The sequence below is a fragment of the Misgurnus anguillicaudatus genome, chromosome 15, assembly GCF_027580225.2.
Source record: "Misgurnus anguillicaudatus chromosome 15, ASM2758022v2, whole genome shotgun sequence".
In the NCBI taxonomy this organism is placed as follows: Eukaryota; Metazoa; Chordata; class Actinopteri; order Cypriniformes; family Cobitidae; genus Misgurnus; species Misgurnus anguillicaudatus.
In genome coordinates, this window is record NC_073351.2 from 36,898,243 (window position 1) to 36,915,572 (window position 17,330).

Below are 17,330 nucleotides of genomic sequence, written 5' to 3' on the forward strand. Positions count from 1 at the left end.
GTCTGTTTGGGTGCAGGTGGTGAGCCACTGACTGCTCGACCACGGGAGGGTTAGAGAGCCCAAGACCTTCCATCTCACTGCAAAGAGATGCGTAACCCTTAACGGGCATGCGGTGAGAAAAAGGTTTGTCCCACGATCGCTTCATCTCCGCTACACACGCCGGCAACGCGGGAAGCAGTTGTTTCGCCGGTGGAAGACGAGCGGGGAGTCTTTTGCCGTCGTAGATGTCACGCTTAACTCCCGGATCCCCGGGAGTCACGGGCCAGTCAATCTTAAGCCTGGCTGCTGCACGCTTACAGACCTCCACGATGTCACAGTCAACTACTGTCGACGCTATGTCGCCGCTTTGCGCGCTCGCGGGCCTGGAAGCCTGAGCTGTGGACAGGATAGCATCATCTTCCTCGTCATCCGGTTCATCTCGGAGAAGGCGAGCTAACATCTCCTCGTCCTCCTCCTCGTCGTCCACCTCCGCCTCGTCGCCCTCCGCCAGTAGTTGGTCGAAAAGCGGCGTAAACTCGGGTGACTCTAAATCCATAATATCCCCCCACGAAGAAAGATCCCGCGGGGAAGAGGGTCGAGCCCCCTTAGCAGACGGAGCGACGAAAGAGAGAACCGGATCCTCCTTGGAAGATGCAACCCCCTGGAGTCTTCTCTCTAAGATCCTGGCCGGCATTGCACGGCAGTGCGCGCAACTCTCCGCATCCGCTAGCGCGGCCTGAGCGTGCTTGACACCCATGCACGCGATACACATCGGATGCGAATCCCTGCCCGAGATCATAAATCCACAAGCTGCTGGACACGAGCGCGAGGAAGCAGGTTTCGCATTCTCCGTAGCGGTCTTCGACGCCGACATGGTGAGTAGAAAGTGATTCTAGCTCGCCTTAACGCGTTAGCCAGAATAGGAAACTCAGTAACGAGTAAATATCCAAATAGAACGAACTGCCCTGCGTTCGGCAACGTAACCTTGACGGCACGTTAGTGAACTGATAGCAGGTCAGGTGCTGAAGGAAAGTCTTCACGGGGAAGAGAACAAGAATGCCGTTTTCAGGTATCACAGCTATATATATAGGAAGGGGGTGGATACTTCGTATTGAGCTGTGATTGGTCTGTCCTTCGGACAGACGTGGTGTAATTGGTGCTTCCATAGTCTGTCACGCCTGGGGGCGTTTCCCATAGTGAGATACCGAGCGATTGTTTGAAAGAGAACACTATAAGCTACACCTGTTATCTTCTTTCAGATGTGGATTTCGTTAACATTCCTGTGAAGTAATATTAACCGAAAGACTTTATCTATTCATTTCAGAACTTCCAGAACCACATTTTAAATGATGTGCAATGAGTTCTGTACGCTGGTTAGTCCAGTTACTCACACAAGCAAAAGTTTGTACGTCTATGTTTTTATTAATATCAACGTTATAATATTTATAAATGAGCCCCCTGGTGTCTTTAGTCTGAAAATGTGCTTTCATGGTGGACATAAACATTTCACATGACACATTGTTGGAGTAAGCGTCTGATGTTTAACTGACCTTCACAGATTCTGGTGTCTTTATTAAGTGAAAAACCTTTCGGACATTCACAGTGAAAGCTGCCAAAAGTGTTGATGCAGTTTCCACCCTGACACAAACCAGGCAGTTCCTGACACTCATTGATATCTGTCAACAGAAACAAGAGCAAATAATTGACACTCCACAGCCGCTGGGACGACACATTTGAATCTGCGTGTGTTCATTTACCTTCTAGTATCACAGTGATGGGATTGGGTCGGAACCCTTCTCCTCCAGGACACAGATTCCTGTAATCCGCTGCAGGAAACACAAACAACAAGAAATTGTGTTGTGGCTGTAGTGTACTGGTCAGAGTGTACTGGTCAGTGCATGCGCAGCTGTAGTGTACTGGGCAGAGTGTACTGGTCAGTGCATGCGCAGCTGTAGTGTACTGGTCAGTGTGTGCGCGGCTGTAGTGTACTGGTCAGTGTGTGCGCGGCTGTAGTGTACTGGTCAAAGTGTACTGGTCAGAGTGTACTGGTCAGAGTGTGCGAGGCCGGTTGGCCTGCATGTATCACTTACAGGAGTTGAGAGGTGGGCACTCCTCACACGGTGAACCCCAGGCCTGACCCTGAGAACAACAACAGGAGGCTTTGGAGACCCCTACACCAATCTCATTGGAACAGTCCAGACTATCAGAGTAGTCACCACGGTAACGGACCTCCAGAAAACAATTTCCAGAGCGGGTGTCTGAAAGACAACATAAATTTGTAAACGTGTTTGTGTTCACATTTGTAACTGAAGGTACCGTGTGTGTTTTTACTGTCTCACCCACACAGCCGACTCCCGTAGGGTTGAGCTCAAAGTCTGCTGGACAGTTGCAGATGTAGCTGCCGGGTGTGTTGACACACAGACCACTGATGCAGGTGGTGGGGTCAGCACACTCGTTTACATCTGACATAAAAAACATAAAAAAGAAAGTGAGACGAGAGGATACATACACGCACGACACAGGAGATGTGCCAGATGTTCTCATACCTGTGCAGTTTCCTCCACTTCTGTCCAGCTCATAACCTGGATTACAGAGACACCTGAAGAGGCCTGGAATATTACGACAGCGGCCGTTCACACAGATATCGGCGAACGAACACTCATCGATGTCTGTGGGAGAGAGACAAGATTGATAGATTAATTCATGAGACATCACAAATGATGGGAGGGGAGTTGAAGGAAACCAGAACCGGACATGAGGTTATGATTATTACATCACAAAAAAGTATAAAAGGTGAATTCACCTTTAATTTCTTCTTACCTTCACAAGCTTTGCCATCTAGGGTTGGGATAAAGCCCATGTCACACTCACAGCGATATCCACCAGCGATGTTCAGACAGTGTCCACTCTCACAGAGATTCACATTCTCAGCACACTCATCAGTGTCTGTAAAACCAACAATGGCACTGTGTGTGTGAGAATGAAATGGACAGTAGTGTGTGTATACTTGTGTGTACTGTATGAGTGTGTGTGTGTGTACCCGTGCAGTAGAAGCCATCTCCAGTAAATCCCTCTTTACACAGACAGCGGTACGAACCCAAAGTGTTCATGCACTCTGCGCTAGAGCTGCACATGTGCGTCCCGTTGGAGCATTCATCTCGATCTGAAAGAGGAAACACACTTTCACAAACTGAATTCCTGTCAGACTTTAGATTTGTGTGTGTGATGCAGGTACGCAAACCTCTGCATTTCAGGCCGTCTCCAATCCAGCCCGGACCGCAGCTGCATTTAAAGCTGCCAGCTGTGTTTGTACAGGTCGCATGTAGATCACAGTTATGAGCTCTCATCTCACACTCGTTGATGTCTAAAACACACAAAATAACACACAAAGAGTCTGTCACTCAGTGTCACTGACAAACTTCAATCCAACCCGAGATTGACAGACACAAGGTGAAGATGAAAACTCAACACAGACAGGGCTTGAATGAGGGACTTTTAGTCCTATCCACCGAACCACTGTGACACCTCCTTGCTGTGTGTTGATGCACTTTTGGGATTGATTCCTACAGAGTTCTGAGGGTTTTGTCTATATAATAAATGTGGTTTTGTTAGTGGACACCAAACCTTACAGCTATAGAATTTTAATATTTTAATGACCCCCCCCCCCTCTCTCTCTCAGTTCTTGAGTTGTGTTAGCGTGCTGCACTTTTATTAGAGCAAAAACTAATCTGTAAAAAATGCATGAACACATGTCCAGCTGAGGATAAATCACAGTGATAAAACATTCATGAATGTTTCAGTATTTATTTAAACAGAAATCCAGTTTACTGGCCTGATGGGAAATTATCTCAGCTAATCAAGCTTATGAATAAAATGACTCATTCTGATATCACAGAGAGAAATAACATCAAAGACTTTACACAATGATTGCGTGTGTGTGTGTGTGTGTGTGTGTGTGTGTGTGTGTGTGTGTGTGTGTGTGTGTGTGTGACCACTGAAACTCTAGCTACAAAGATCAAAGATGTGATGTAACTCTTGTTTACAAGTGCTGTCACAGTCCAATTAAAACACATGTGACAATAAAGACAAATGGCCTGTGGGTGAAGATTCTCTGGGTTTATACGTTGCAATGGGTCATTGATCACTGAATGATCACATTGAAACAACCAGAAAAATCTTGAATAAAGTGTTTAAGAAAAAAAATTCTTACCCCATTGGCAGATTTTATTGGTTGTTTAAAGCACAAATTCACTTAAATTGCATATTTTTTCTTTAAAAACTAGACTTATTTTTTAGGTCATTTTGTCCATCAGGAAAATGCATCTTTATTTAAGAATTTTTAGATATTTGTACTGAAAACCAGACAAAAATACTAAGTAAGAAAGACATTTTTTGCAGTGCATACGTCACCGGAGCTCTCCTAGATGATTTATCTGGAAACAGACCAAAAGATTCAGTCACGAACCTCAACTAAACAGAAAGGATTGGTTGGAACACAGACTGTGAGAACCGCTGCTGCCGCCCATGAGCTTCATGAATCAAGACAGAACGATCAGCACTCAGGAATCTGGGCTGAAAATCTCCCAGTACTCAGGACATACTCTCTCTCTTTCTCACATGCAAACATCTCAGGTTGGAAGCTAACAAGAACATGTGGCGTCTCTCTGCTCAGCGGCAGAATTCCTGTGCAGTGACTCAGTTCAGATGCTGTTCTTTCCTTTAGGTAAACACGAGTCTCCTGTGAGAGAGTAAGGGGTCTATCTGACCTCCAGCAGCAGAAAACACACTCTTATTGCCAACTCTCTCTGTCTGTCTGTCTGTCTTTGTTTTTCAGCTAGTTAAGTAGTCAGTGGTGTTAAAGTCAAGCATTACTATTACTTTTGCTCAGAACTATTTAAATAAACCACAAAACTTTAGTGCTAAACTTCAGCGTGTAACTCATGACGGGAGGGAAGTTGGAGTTTTCAGGTTGTGGTTGAAGTTCATTCTACCAGAAGAGAACAGAATGGGTAAATGTTTTTAGGAGTGATTTGGGTGTAACATCAGTGAGTGAGATCAGGAGTAGTTTAACAGAGTGAGATCAGAATGGGTGTAACGTGGAGTGAGATCAGGATGGGGTGTAACATGGAGTGAGATCAGGATGGGTGTAACATGGAGTGAGATCAGAATGGGTGTAACATGGAGTTAGATCAGGATGGGGTGTAACATGGAGTGAGATCAGGATGGGTGTAACATGGAGTGAGATCAGAATGGGTGTAACATGGAGTGAGATCAGAATGGGTGTAACATGGAGTGAGATCAGGATGGGGTGTAACATGGAGTGAGATCAGGATGGGGTGTAACATGGAGTGAGATCAGAATGGGTGTAACATGGAGTGAGATCAGGATGGGGTGTAACATGGAGTGAGATCAGGATGGGGTGTAACATGGAGTGAGATCAGGAGTGAGATGAGGATGGGGTGGGTGTAACATGGAGTGAGATCAGGATGGGGTGTAACGTGGAGTGAGATCAGGATGGGGTGTAACATGGAGTGAGATCAGGATGGGTGTAACATGGAGTGAGATCAGAATGGGTGTAACATGGAGTTAGATCAGGATGGGGTGTAACATGGAGTGAGATCAGAATGGGTGTAACATGGAGTGAGATCAGTAGGGGTGTACTGTGGAGTGAGATCAGAATGGCTGTAAAATGGAGTGAGATCAGGATGGGGTGTAACATGCAGTGAGATTAGGATGGGGGTAACATGGAGTGAGATCAGAATGGGTGTAACATGGAGTGAGATCAGGATGGGGTGTAACATGGAGTGAGATCAGGATGGGGTGTAACATGGAGTGAGATCAGGAGTGAGATGAGGATGGGGTGGGTGTAACATGGAGTGAGATCAGGATGGGGTGTAACGTGGAGTGAGATCAGGATGGGGTGTAACATGGAGTGAGATCAGGATGGGGTGTAACATGGAGTGAGATCAGGAGTGTAACATGGAGTGAGATGAGGATGGGGTGGGTGTAACATGGAGTGAGATCAGGAGTGTACCATGGAGTGAGATGAGGATGGGGTGTAACATGGAGTGAGATGAGGATGGGGTGTAACATGGAGTGAGATGAGGATGGGGTGGGTGTAACATGGAGTGAGATCAGGATGGGGTGTAACATGGAGTGAGATGAGGATGGGGTGGGTGTAACATGGAGTGAGATCAGGATGGGGTGTAACATGGAGTGAGATCAGTAGGGGTGTAACATGGAGTGAGATCAGGATGGGTGTGACATGGAGTGAGATCAGGAGGAGTGTAACATGGAGTGAGATGAGGATGGGGTGTAACATGGAGTGACATCAGGAGGAGTTTAACAGAGTGAGATCAGTAGGGGTGTAACAGAGTGAGATCGGAATGGGTGTAACATGGAGTGGGATCAGGAGGAGTTTAACAGAGTGAGATCAGTAGGGGTGTAACATGGAGTGGGATCAGGAGGAGTTTAACAGAGTGAGATCAGAATGGGTGTAACATGGAGTGGGATCAGGAGGAGTTTAACAGAGTGAGATCAGTAGGGGTGTAACAGAGTGAGATCAGAATGGGTGTAACATGGAGTGGGATCAGGAGGAGTTTAACAGAGTGAGATCAGTAGGGGTGTAACGTGGAGTGAGATCAGTAGGGGTGTAACATGGAGTGATATCAGGAGGGGTGTCAGAGGGAGTGAGTTCAGGAAAAGTTTAACTGAGTGAGATCAGAATGGGTGTAACATGGAGTGAGATCAGAATGGGTGTAACATGGAGTGGGATCAGGAGGAGTTTAACAGAGTGAGATTAGTAGGGGTGTAACGTGGAGTGAGATCAGTAGGGGTGTAACGTGAAGTGAGATCAGGAGGGGTGTAACGTGAAGTGAGATCAGGAGGGGTGTAACGTGAAGTGAGACCAGGAGGGGTGTAATGTGAAGTCAGATCAGGAGGAGTTTAACAGAGTGAGATCGATAGGGGTGTAACGTGGAGTGAGAACAGGAGGGGTGTAGCATGAAGTGAGATCAGGAGTGTAACATGGAGTGAGATGAGGAGGAGTTTAACAGAGTGAGATCAGGAGGAGTGTAACGTGGAGTGAGATCAGGAGGAGTTTAACAGAGTGAGATCAAGAGTGGTGTAATGTGAGACTGTTAACAAGAACTTCGACCCTATACTGCAACACCTTGGCAACCTCACACAATATAAAAGCATCAAGCTTGTTATATTAGAATAAATCAGATAAACAAACACACACTCACTCTATCTAGAGACATCTGAGGGTGTGTGTCACATTTTAAACATCTGCGCACTCACAGCAGTGATGTCATCTGATAAAATGACACAAACACAGCAGCTGTGTATTCTCAGTGCTCTGTAAACTATGACTGAGTGTGTTTAGTGAGTCAGATGGGATGCAGCTTTAAGGATCAGTTTAGGTTTGCAACAGCAGCTCTGTGTGTCTGTGTGTGATGGTCATCTTACCTGTACAACCTGTCGTCCCCTTCCTGACAGAGAAGCCGAGGTCACAGTGACAGATAAACGAGCCCTTTGTGTTCTCACACTTCCCAATCAGACAGATGTTTGGATTGAGCTCACACTCGTTCACATCTATCAGATGCAGAAAGACAACAGATGAATATAAAGAAATGTTTGTGTATCATCAGACTCATTAATAGTAAAGAGAGTCTTTATGTATGAATGTGTTTATAATCACCCAGACACGACTTCATATCCTCGGATGACATGAACCCATCATAACACAGACACTGGAATTCTCCAGGAATATTTGTGCACTGACCGCCATCACAGATATCAGGACTGTCTTCGCATTCATCAATATCTGAAAACATCACACACAGTGACAGCTCTTCAGTGTCTGTGTGTGTTTAGTAGTGTATGCGTGTGCACCTGTGTGTGATTTTTACCTGTGCAGCTCCTAAGGTCAGGCATGAGAGCGTAACCGCGTCGACAGCTGCACTCGTAGCTTCCTTCTGAGTTTGTACAGAACGTTTCACAGCCTCCGTTCTCAATGGTGCATTCATCAATATCTGAAAGACACAGATTATTATGTCACACCAAACTGTACATCACAAACCATACTCAGGACAACATTATAATGATTCACGTGAGCGTGTCTTACCCATGCACGAGAGTCTGTCCTCAGTGGATTTATATCCGGTGTTGCACGAGCATTGATAGCGTCCGATCATGTTAACACACTGACCGTTCTTACACAGCCTGTCGCTCAATTCACACTCATTAATATCTGCAGGAGAAATAAACACACAGTACTTTATATAAATATACAAGTGGTATAACTTCAGAAAACAGATCATGTAGAGCACAAGTTATGTGAAGTATGTTACTACAACACTAGTATCATGTTGACCTGGTCTTTGTTTACTTTCACTGTACTGACCGGACCAGCATGAAGATTCTTTTCAACATCTTTATTTGACTTTCACAAATGAAAGTTTGGGGGGTTTAGAACAATATTGGGGGAGTAAATGACAACATAATTTAAATATTTCCTCTAATCTTGTAAACAAGTAATTCAGCCCAAAAAAGGCAGAAAGCGTCAGTAATCAGACCTCACATCAGACCAGAAGGGCGTCTCTTTCTACTTCTGTGTTGTGATTAAAAACAGCTGGAGTCTTGAGAAGTGGGATTCATACAGAGGCTAAACTAAGAGTTCAGGATCAGATTTGGACAAGGATCATAATTGTCAGGTGAAAAAGAAATATGACTAGCTGCTGAGCTCATAACAGTAAGTATAAATGAAGAGTTTGGTTACAACACGAGATAATGTTTATTATTATGTTATCATGTTTTTATTGTGCTACTTCGCTGTATTGTTTTATGAAGGCTTAACTCAAACCAACTGCAGTTTGATTGATATTAATTGGAAAGCACAATCAAAAATCAAGATTTTTAAAAAATTAAAAAAACGGACTTATCTTGTTTTGGAACCAAACTCTTCAAATCTTTTTTTAAAGGGGACATATCATGAAAATCTGACTTTTTCCATAAATGCTATAATTGGGTCTCCAGTGATTTTATCAACCTAGAAAATGTGAAAAAGATCAACCCAGTAACTTAGTTTTGGCAAACCATTCTCTGCAAGCATGTGAAAAAATAGGTAATTAAAATTTGGCTCCCCTTGTGATGTCAGAAGGGGATCTTATTATAATAATACCGCCCCTTAATCTGCACTATCCAACCACGACACTGCCATTTAGTCCAGAGATCAACTCATTTGAGAGTTTCAATAATTTCACAGTCAATTATTCCTTTTATACCACGGTTACCACAAACATTGCTCTGTTGGTTATTTAAGACATTTGACAGATCAGGTGTGTGTTTTAAAAAAAAGAATCAACACCAGTGGAAGATTTCTCAACCAAACAGTGTTATAAGATTTAGTAAATGGATTTTCACTCAAATTAAAATCTATATAACAAACGATATAAATGTAAAAAAGAAAAAAAAGGGATATGTTGTTATAGTTTTTGTATAGTTTTGGCAGACAGACAGTTAAAGAGAGACAGACAGATTAAGAATGGAAATTGGAAAGCATCAATAGACATCAAAAGACTGCATTGCATGTAAAAATGAGTTTTACAGTCGACAAAAAGAGAGAATTTAAGATTCAAGTGGAAGTTTATTTATCAAATGTTAGTAATGTTCACTTCATTGACTCCTTCATTAACACCTTAAAAGCGATACTGTCATAATTATGATAAAACAAAAAAATAAAACCCAAATGAAATGGGTCAAAGGCAATTTCAGAGTCAGTCCAAATAAAGGCTCATTAACCAATTAAAGTTGTAATGAAATTGAAATGAAAAATCTGTCATTTGTGTTGGAATATTGTTTTGTTTTTTTAACTGTGAGCTTTATAATTTTTTTAAATTAATGTGCTCTCATAATGTTTAATCAAAAAATCTTTTCCCCTCCTTGAAATGATCTCTCTTTACTTCAGCTCATATGGCATGGCAGGTGGGCGGGATTCGGGAAAAGATTGCAGCAATTAGCAAATAGCAACATGACCCAACTACAAACAATCCAATCAGATCTCAATGGGCGAATTCCCTTCATTTTATTCATTTCAGAAGTCATTTCACCCCAGATATACGTCAGCACGGGGAAAATAAGACAATTGCTACTTCTGTTTCATGGTGACTTTAAACCAGACAATCACAATTAAATCTGTCTATAATGTATATACAGTATGAATCCACTAAAACACCTGAGCACATTTAATGTTAAACACACACACAGACCTAAACAGGCAGATCCGTCTGGAGCGATCTCATGACCCTCAGGACACTCGCAACGAAAGCTGCCCTCTGTGTTAATGCATTCTCCACCTCTACACAACAATGGGTTACGTTCACACTCATCAATGTCTGAAACACACAAACAGAAATACACAAAACTTTCATTCATTTCTTATGGCAGAATAATTCTATATGTTATAAACAATAATGGGGTTAGGGAATGGGGTAGGTAATGGGTGCGTGTGTGTGTGTGTGTGTGTGTGTGTGTGTGTGTGTGTGTGTGTGTGTGTGTGTGTGTGTGTGTGTGTGGCAATGTACATGTGTGTCTTACCCATGCAGTTCTTCATCATCATGAACCCACTTTCATATCCAGTGAAACACTCGCACTGAAAATCACCCGGCGTGTTGACGCACGTGCCGTGACCACACAGGTCAGGAGAGATGCGACATTCATCGATATCTGCACACATACAGAGCAGACACACAAGAGTCTGAGATCAGATTATGACTTTATTACTGCACACAGGACTGATCAGAGCTTAATTACAGTTTAAATCTCACCGGTACAGTTCCTCTCATCAAAATCCAGAGCGAATCCACTGTCACACCTGCAGCGGAAGCTACCAATGGTGTTCCTGCACCTGCCGTTGGTGCACAAGCTGTGAATCATTTTACATTCATTTATATCTGAGGAGAAACAAGAGATTATTGAGAGAAGTTGATGAAACGAGTGAGCTGGCACAGGTATCACTTTTGTTTTGAGCACACAGAATGATGTTCACTAGGTCTCTCTCTCTTTAATGTGGTTACTGCCTTAATCAGGGCTCGCAAAAACGCTAGCCCAACGTCCCAGGTCTATTGTGCCTTCTAGTCGTGCTACTAAAATCTATCACTGGAACAATATATTTGAATACTTTTGCATTCTCTCACAGATTTGGTTGGGTAATTCTGTTACATGCAATTTGTGCATCAGGTATTGAAATTGTGTTTGAATGCACGCTCGCTTTTTAGTTTTTCTTTCCATTCGCCATCTCTCAATCTGTACAGGGATCACGCAAGTACTGATTTGTCATTGATGCACAAATTCCTCTGACATCGTCTTGTCAGTCATTACAATCCTCACGTTGGAAGTAAAGTCTCCCACAGCAAGCTTAAATTTGATAAAGACTGCATAACAGTGACTCGCAAGCTACATACAGAAGCACACATTCAGAAAATCACATACAAAGTCTCTCATGTTTTAACCGAACAGATACACACAAAATCTCTGAATGTATTCTAGTAAAAAAATATTATTTATGTGTTGAAGTGAACATAATCCATTACATTTTAATTTGTGACATTAGGCCTTTTGGCTCCGTGCAGAACTCGCTCTTAAAGCGACAGTAGCCCCTATTTTTCTGATCTAAAAATGATTCAATATTATGTGATCCAAACTGTGAGTTCTGTGACCCATTTAAACCACTTTTATATGGTGAGTAGATCCAATGTGGATATGTGCTAAAGTAGACCCAGATCTCTTGCTAAAAAAACAACAGCATCAAAAACAACAAGAAGAAGAATAGCAGAACAAACATTGTGGTCACTGGCTCATTGTTTGTATTGGAAAAATTTGGCTCATGGTAAAAACTAACTGAGGAACCCTGTGCCCTCTCAAACATCGGGCGGCATTTTCTTATCTGTGACTTCACTTCATATTTCAGATTTTGAGGTTTATAGAAATGAAACTTCAGTTCAGTTAGAAGCAAATATTTGTATTGATAATTGTAATTGTAATTAATTTTATGTTATATAATTATTTTTTGTGCTTCGATAGATTCTACATTAAATTTTTTTTTTATACGGGCCACTTGCATTCATTTTAGGCTACCAAAAACTGAAGAGTGCCTACCGGAAGAGCTTCCAGGGATTTTGCGAGCCCTGGTTAATGATGATTTAATAACAAATAATGCATCTCGTTGATATCCTGCTCTGGTTCAGAATCAAGAGTGACTCCTGTATTCTGTTTACACACATGATATGTTTAGTGGAATCAATGCTCTTTGTCACAACACCTTTGAGGAAGGGTTTCCCGTTGATGATCTCTCCACGGTGGGAGAATCCAGGACCCCGCGGGCAGAGCTGATTGTACTCTGCCGTCCCTTTCTCCGGACACTCGTCACACTCTGCACCCCAGGCCACGCCCACCGAACAGCAGCACGCGTCTACGCGATGTCGTCCGGATATGGGAGCGCCGCAGCGTTCGTCAATGTGTGTGAGATAACACAGCTCGGTGCGCAGATCTGCGGGAAGACATGCCAACACACACAACACATCTGCTGTGAACTTTCAATAGATTTGTTTTATTATTATTAATAAGAAATGTCTGATCCATTTCTTCTTTTAATCTCGATGAAAAGTTGGAAAACAAAACAACAACACTAATGCTTGGTCTCTGTGGGCTTCAGTAGACTTAGTTGGACTGCACGGTCAGGTCCTGCACGGTATGATGAAAATGACGCATATCTGCGATCAGAATCACACCACAAACATTTTTCTCTGGTCTACGTACCTATACAAGTCCTTCCAGATGCGTCCACGGTCATTCCACTGGGACACTGACACACAAACGATCCGTCCGTGTTCACGCACTTTCCATTAATGCAGACGCCAGGAAACACTTCACACTCATTTACATCTGAACACAAACACAAAGCATGACACTGAGAGGTTTTCAAGAGCAGACAGTATATGTGTTAGCGCGAGATCTCACCCTCACAGACGGTTCCTCTCACTCTGGCATAGCCTGTAGAGCAGAACGGATCTGAAAGAGCAGAAAGAGATTCACATCATAAACATCTCTTATGTGCTGTAAGAGTAAAGATTAGTGCTTAGAGGTTTAGTAGACTGTTTAATGCAAGAGTGTCAAGCATACGAGCTGAACACAGCCCATAAACGTGTCCGGTCTGGCCCGCATGATGATTTATACAGTATTATTAAATATTAAATAAATATTTTAAAAAAACTTTCAGGCTGGTGTCTAGTTCATTTTCAATAGGAGAGATATGCGGAGAGCAGCAAAACACGGAGCTTAGACAGTCTGTTTGCATGAGGTGGCCAAATATCTTGCCGTTTCTGTAGGCATGACTCTTTGTAGGTGCTGAGAACAGTGGCAGTCGCACATCGATTCCACCGCTTGCCATGTACTGTTTGTGAAATGCCCATTACAGTTTTTTCCAGATGCTAGGACACATTTCTCAATACTTAGGTCATTTTGCAAAACTCTTCACACAGTTCTCCTAACCAACTTTCAGCTTGGCAAAAGAAGTTCATTTCACATTCAAAATGCACTACAACTACCAAAACACTTTATTCAGGTCTCAAATCAACTCATTCTTTCAGAATACCAGCAAAGGTTGATAGCCGACAAACACACTTTGTCACCCACAAAACAATGACCTAAAAAACACTAACAACATGTAGCATTATACAATGTTTTCTCGGTTTATAATTCACTGCAATATATGTTACTGGAATGAATCAGACATGATGCAGAATTCCTCAATATTTTATGTTGTTTATTTATTTTTACTTTTTTGCAATGCATATTTCCAAAATACAATAATTTATATACACTACAGATACAATAGTAATGCTAATCTACTCAGTCTTCTCCATTTGACCAATTGTTTTTATAGCATTTATTTTTAAGATTTAAAATATATTTCATTAAACTATTACTGTAGAAATGTAGCAAATTGATGTCTTATTCAGTTTTGTATCATGTTATTGTTTTGAACATAAGTTTAACAGTTTTGAAAACAGTATGTAAGCATGTGCAAAATGTCCTGTATGTACAAAGAGTTTTGGCAGTTGTTGTGTCTAAGTGAGAAAAAAATTCATGAAATTTGAGAGATGTAGTCATTGAATGTATTATGGCCAAAGCAATGATAATTGATCCTCAGTTTAGCCCACATAGACTTCTGTTGTGCTCACTGTGTGAAGAGTTTTGCAAAAGTGACCTAAATATTGAGAAATGTGTCCTAGCATCTGTAAATACTGTAATAATGGTGACACGCAATGAACAGCAATGGGTTCTAGTTTAAAAACCATTTCTATTAAATGTCATGTCTGGTCAGGACTTAGACACAGACGTCTAGAAATGAGAGTAGCAACTGCCCCAAAACTGGTGATGTTGCCACTGCCCCTTTGCCCTCACCAACCACCAACCCCACTCATAATGTTACCGTTCTGCTAAACATCCACAGACTCCAGTAATCCACTTTGTGTTTTTCCACAATCTGTGTTTACTCTCTGGAGAACAGAGACGACAGGTTCCAGAAGTTCGTTGCATAAACATGTAGATTTATAACATTACTTCAGTTGTTGATCCTCTTAATTATTAATTTGGTAGTTTCTAGAAGTGCTAACAACTAGCAAGCAAACAACAACAAAATATCCACAGTCTAATGCTACCTACAAACTAAACGCGGGGCATCGCGTTACTCGCTCTAGATTACTCATGGGATTTTTTGAGTTCGAGTTGAATATTTTCAACTTGGCTAAAGATGCGTTTGAGGCGAATAGCGCGGGTTTTCGCAGCAAACGGGCCGCCCATATTGCATCATTCGCTTCGGCCCACGTGAGGAGGCGTTCCAATCGAATTAATGTTTCCGATCAGATCTAATTAGGGATGCATAACGATTAATCATGATTAATCTAAAGCAGAATAAAAGTTTTTGTTTACATCATTTATGTGTGTGTGAACTGTGTATAATAACTTAGATAAATGCACACACATGCATGTATATATTTAAGAAATGTTTAAATGAGTATATAGATTTGTATATTTATTTATAATTTATATTATATATAAATACTTAATATATAAATATATTTTTTTCTTAAAATTATACATGCATGTGTGCATATTTATATATTCAAAATTATTACACAGTTCACACACACATATATGATGTAAACAAAAACTTTTATTCTGCTATAGATTAATCGCGATTAATCGTTATGCATCCCTAGATCTTACATAAACACTAAATTTGCTGTTGTTGGCACACTTTCTAGATGAAAAAAAACAAAAAAAAACAATGCCTTAACAAAATAAAGACAGCGAGAGGAAAGAAAGGCTGCTAAAGGCAGTTCAACATTGCAGTTGTGCAATTTCTTGCTAATTAATTAGTTAGTTTAGTTCATATTAACACGATTATCAGCACACTTTGGTTTAAAAGAAATTATCTGGCCCTCAATCAGTGATGTTATTTTCCATCTGATCCTCAGCCTAAAATAAGTTTGATACACCCCCCCCCTTAATGGGTTGTGTGTGAAGGGTCAGTCCTGATGCCGTATCTTACCTGGTTCACATTTGGCACAGGGTGACCCCCACGCTGACCCCACTGTAGCACAGCAGTGAGACTTCAGTGTGGCTCCGTTAATATTGATCTCACACTGTCCATTCACCACCTTCAGCCAACATGTGCCCTTAGTGGTCTCTGAAACACACAAATACACAGGTGAAATTCACTGTCTGAGGCCGTGATGGTACAGGAGTGCATGATGTGTGTCAGGCTCTGTGATTGGCTCACCCACACACAGTGTTCCTGAGCTGTCCAATGTGCTTCCTGTTGAGCACAGACACACAAACGACCCCGGGCTGTTCTTGCAATCGCCATTCACACACGGATTGGTCAAACACTCGTCAATGTCTACACAAACAAATACACACACAACATCAGGATCTGTCATTGGAGCGTTTCAACACACTGCATACAGACAACCGTCTGTGTGTGTGTGTGTGTGTGTGTGTGTGTGTGTGTGTGTGTGTGTGTGTGTGTGTGTGTGTGTGTGTGTGTGTGTGTGTTTGTTCCTTACCTTCACATACTTCAGTCTCGGTGTGGAAGCTGAAACCACTTGGACACTGACAGGTGAAACTGCCCGGCGTGTTTCTACACAAACCGTTCTCACACAGATGTCTGTTCATCATGCACTCATCAACATCTGACACACAAACACACACTCATCAGACAAATACAACTTTACTATGATAAAGAGATTTCCAGAGATATATTTCTGACCGATGCAGGTCTTTCCTGTGATGTCCACTTCAAAGCCCTGATTACAGTTACATTTGTACGTCCTTAACATGTTCTCACAAACGCCGTTCTGACAGATATCAGGATCCAGAGCACACTCATTTATATCTAATACACACAGACAGACAGACAGACAGACAGAAAGAGATAAAAAGCACATTTATTCAGTATATATTCAGAACACATGCACATCACATTTCACACTAAAAGACTTTTTATAAAGCAATTTTGTATGATGACATTATTTCATTTAAAGACATTAGAAACTGAGGTCTTCATAAGTCATGTAAAATCTAATACTGTATACAGATCCAGTGTTCTTGTACCTCTGCCATTAGTTGTAGTTCCTAGACCATTACTGCAAAGAGCCGAGAACTCCTCTGAAAACATCAAAATCAACTTTCAGATATGTGTTCAAGCTAAAACATAAAACTGTTGTTGCACTGCAAAAAAATACTTTCTCACTTAGTATTATTGTCTTGTTGAGCAAAATGACCCATTGGCAGATTTTTTTTTTGCTTGTTTTAAGCACAAATTTACTTAAATTTTATGTATTTTGTCTAAAAACTAGACTTATTTTCTAAGGTCATTTTGCTTATCAAGAAAATACATCTTAATTTAGGCAAGGTAAAGTAAGGCAAGTTTATTTGTATAGCACATTTCATACAGAGAGGTCATTCAAGGTGTTTAACAATTAAAAGAAAAGAAAAACAATTTAAAATGTGTTAAAAAGAATAAACCCGAAGTAAAAGTGCAGTGCAATCATATAGATCTAGATATAAATGTGTCTACTGTTGATTCCAGCTACAGGTGGCATAATAACTTAATGCTGACGCACCTTGTTTTGAGTAAACTCAGTGTTTCACATACATTGATTTACTCGTAGCGCACCGCCACGGAATCAGCGCTGGCCGCCACAAATAGATTTTTCATGATCCCCATTTACATTTATATTTTACTGTTTAAAAACGTCTTAATTCATTGTTGCAAGCACCCA

The 17,330-nt window shown here is 41.6% G+C and overlaps 1 protein-coding gene across 1 annotated transcript in view; it reads right to left on the minus strand.

Moving 5' to 3' along the window:
* Positions 1–17,330, minus strand: part of fbn1 (fibrillin 1) — an 82,672-nt gene that overhangs the window by 25,348 nt on the left and 39,994 nt on the right. Inside the window, exons 18-40 of the mRNA XM_073853914.1 lie at positions 16,660–16,713; positions 16,316–16,441; positions 16,113–16,238; positions 15,827–15,946; positions 15,596–15,733; positions 13,000–13,050; positions 12,799–12,924; positions 12,302–12,529; positions 10,809–10,934; positions 10,579–10,707; positions 10,251–10,376; positions 8,108–8,233; positions 7,893–8,015; positions 7,682–7,807; positions 7,450–7,575; positions 3,221–3,343; positions 3,020–3,142; positions 2,800–2,925; positions 2,526–2,648; positions 2,319–2,441; positions 2,070–2,237; positions 1,737–1,805; positions 1,530–1,655 (exon numbers count right to left, since the gene is read on the minus strand). Of these exons, the coding sequence (XP_073710015.1) occupies positions 1,530–1,655; positions 1,737–1,805; positions 2,070–2,237; positions 2,319–2,441; positions 2,526–2,648; positions 2,800–2,925; positions 3,020–3,142; positions 3,221–3,343; positions 7,450–7,575; positions 7,682–7,807; positions 7,893–8,015; positions 8,108–8,233; positions 10,251–10,376; positions 10,579–10,707; positions 10,809–10,934; positions 12,302–12,529; positions 12,799–12,924; positions 13,000–13,050; positions 15,596–15,733; positions 15,827–15,946; positions 16,113–16,238; positions 16,316–16,441; positions 16,660–16,713 (2,832 nt within the window). The remainder of the gene's footprint in view (positions 1–1,529; positions 1,656–1,736; positions 1,806–2,069; positions 2,238–2,318; positions 2,442–2,525; positions 2,649–2,799; positions 2,926–3,019; positions 3,143–3,220; positions 3,344–7,449; positions 7,576–7,681; positions 7,808–7,892; positions 8,016–8,107; positions 8,234–10,250; positions 10,377–10,578; positions 10,708–10,808; positions 10,935–12,301; positions 12,530–12,798; positions 12,925–12,999; positions 13,051–15,595; positions 15,734–15,826; positions 15,947–16,112; positions 16,239–16,315; positions 16,442–16,659; positions 16,714–17,330) is intronic.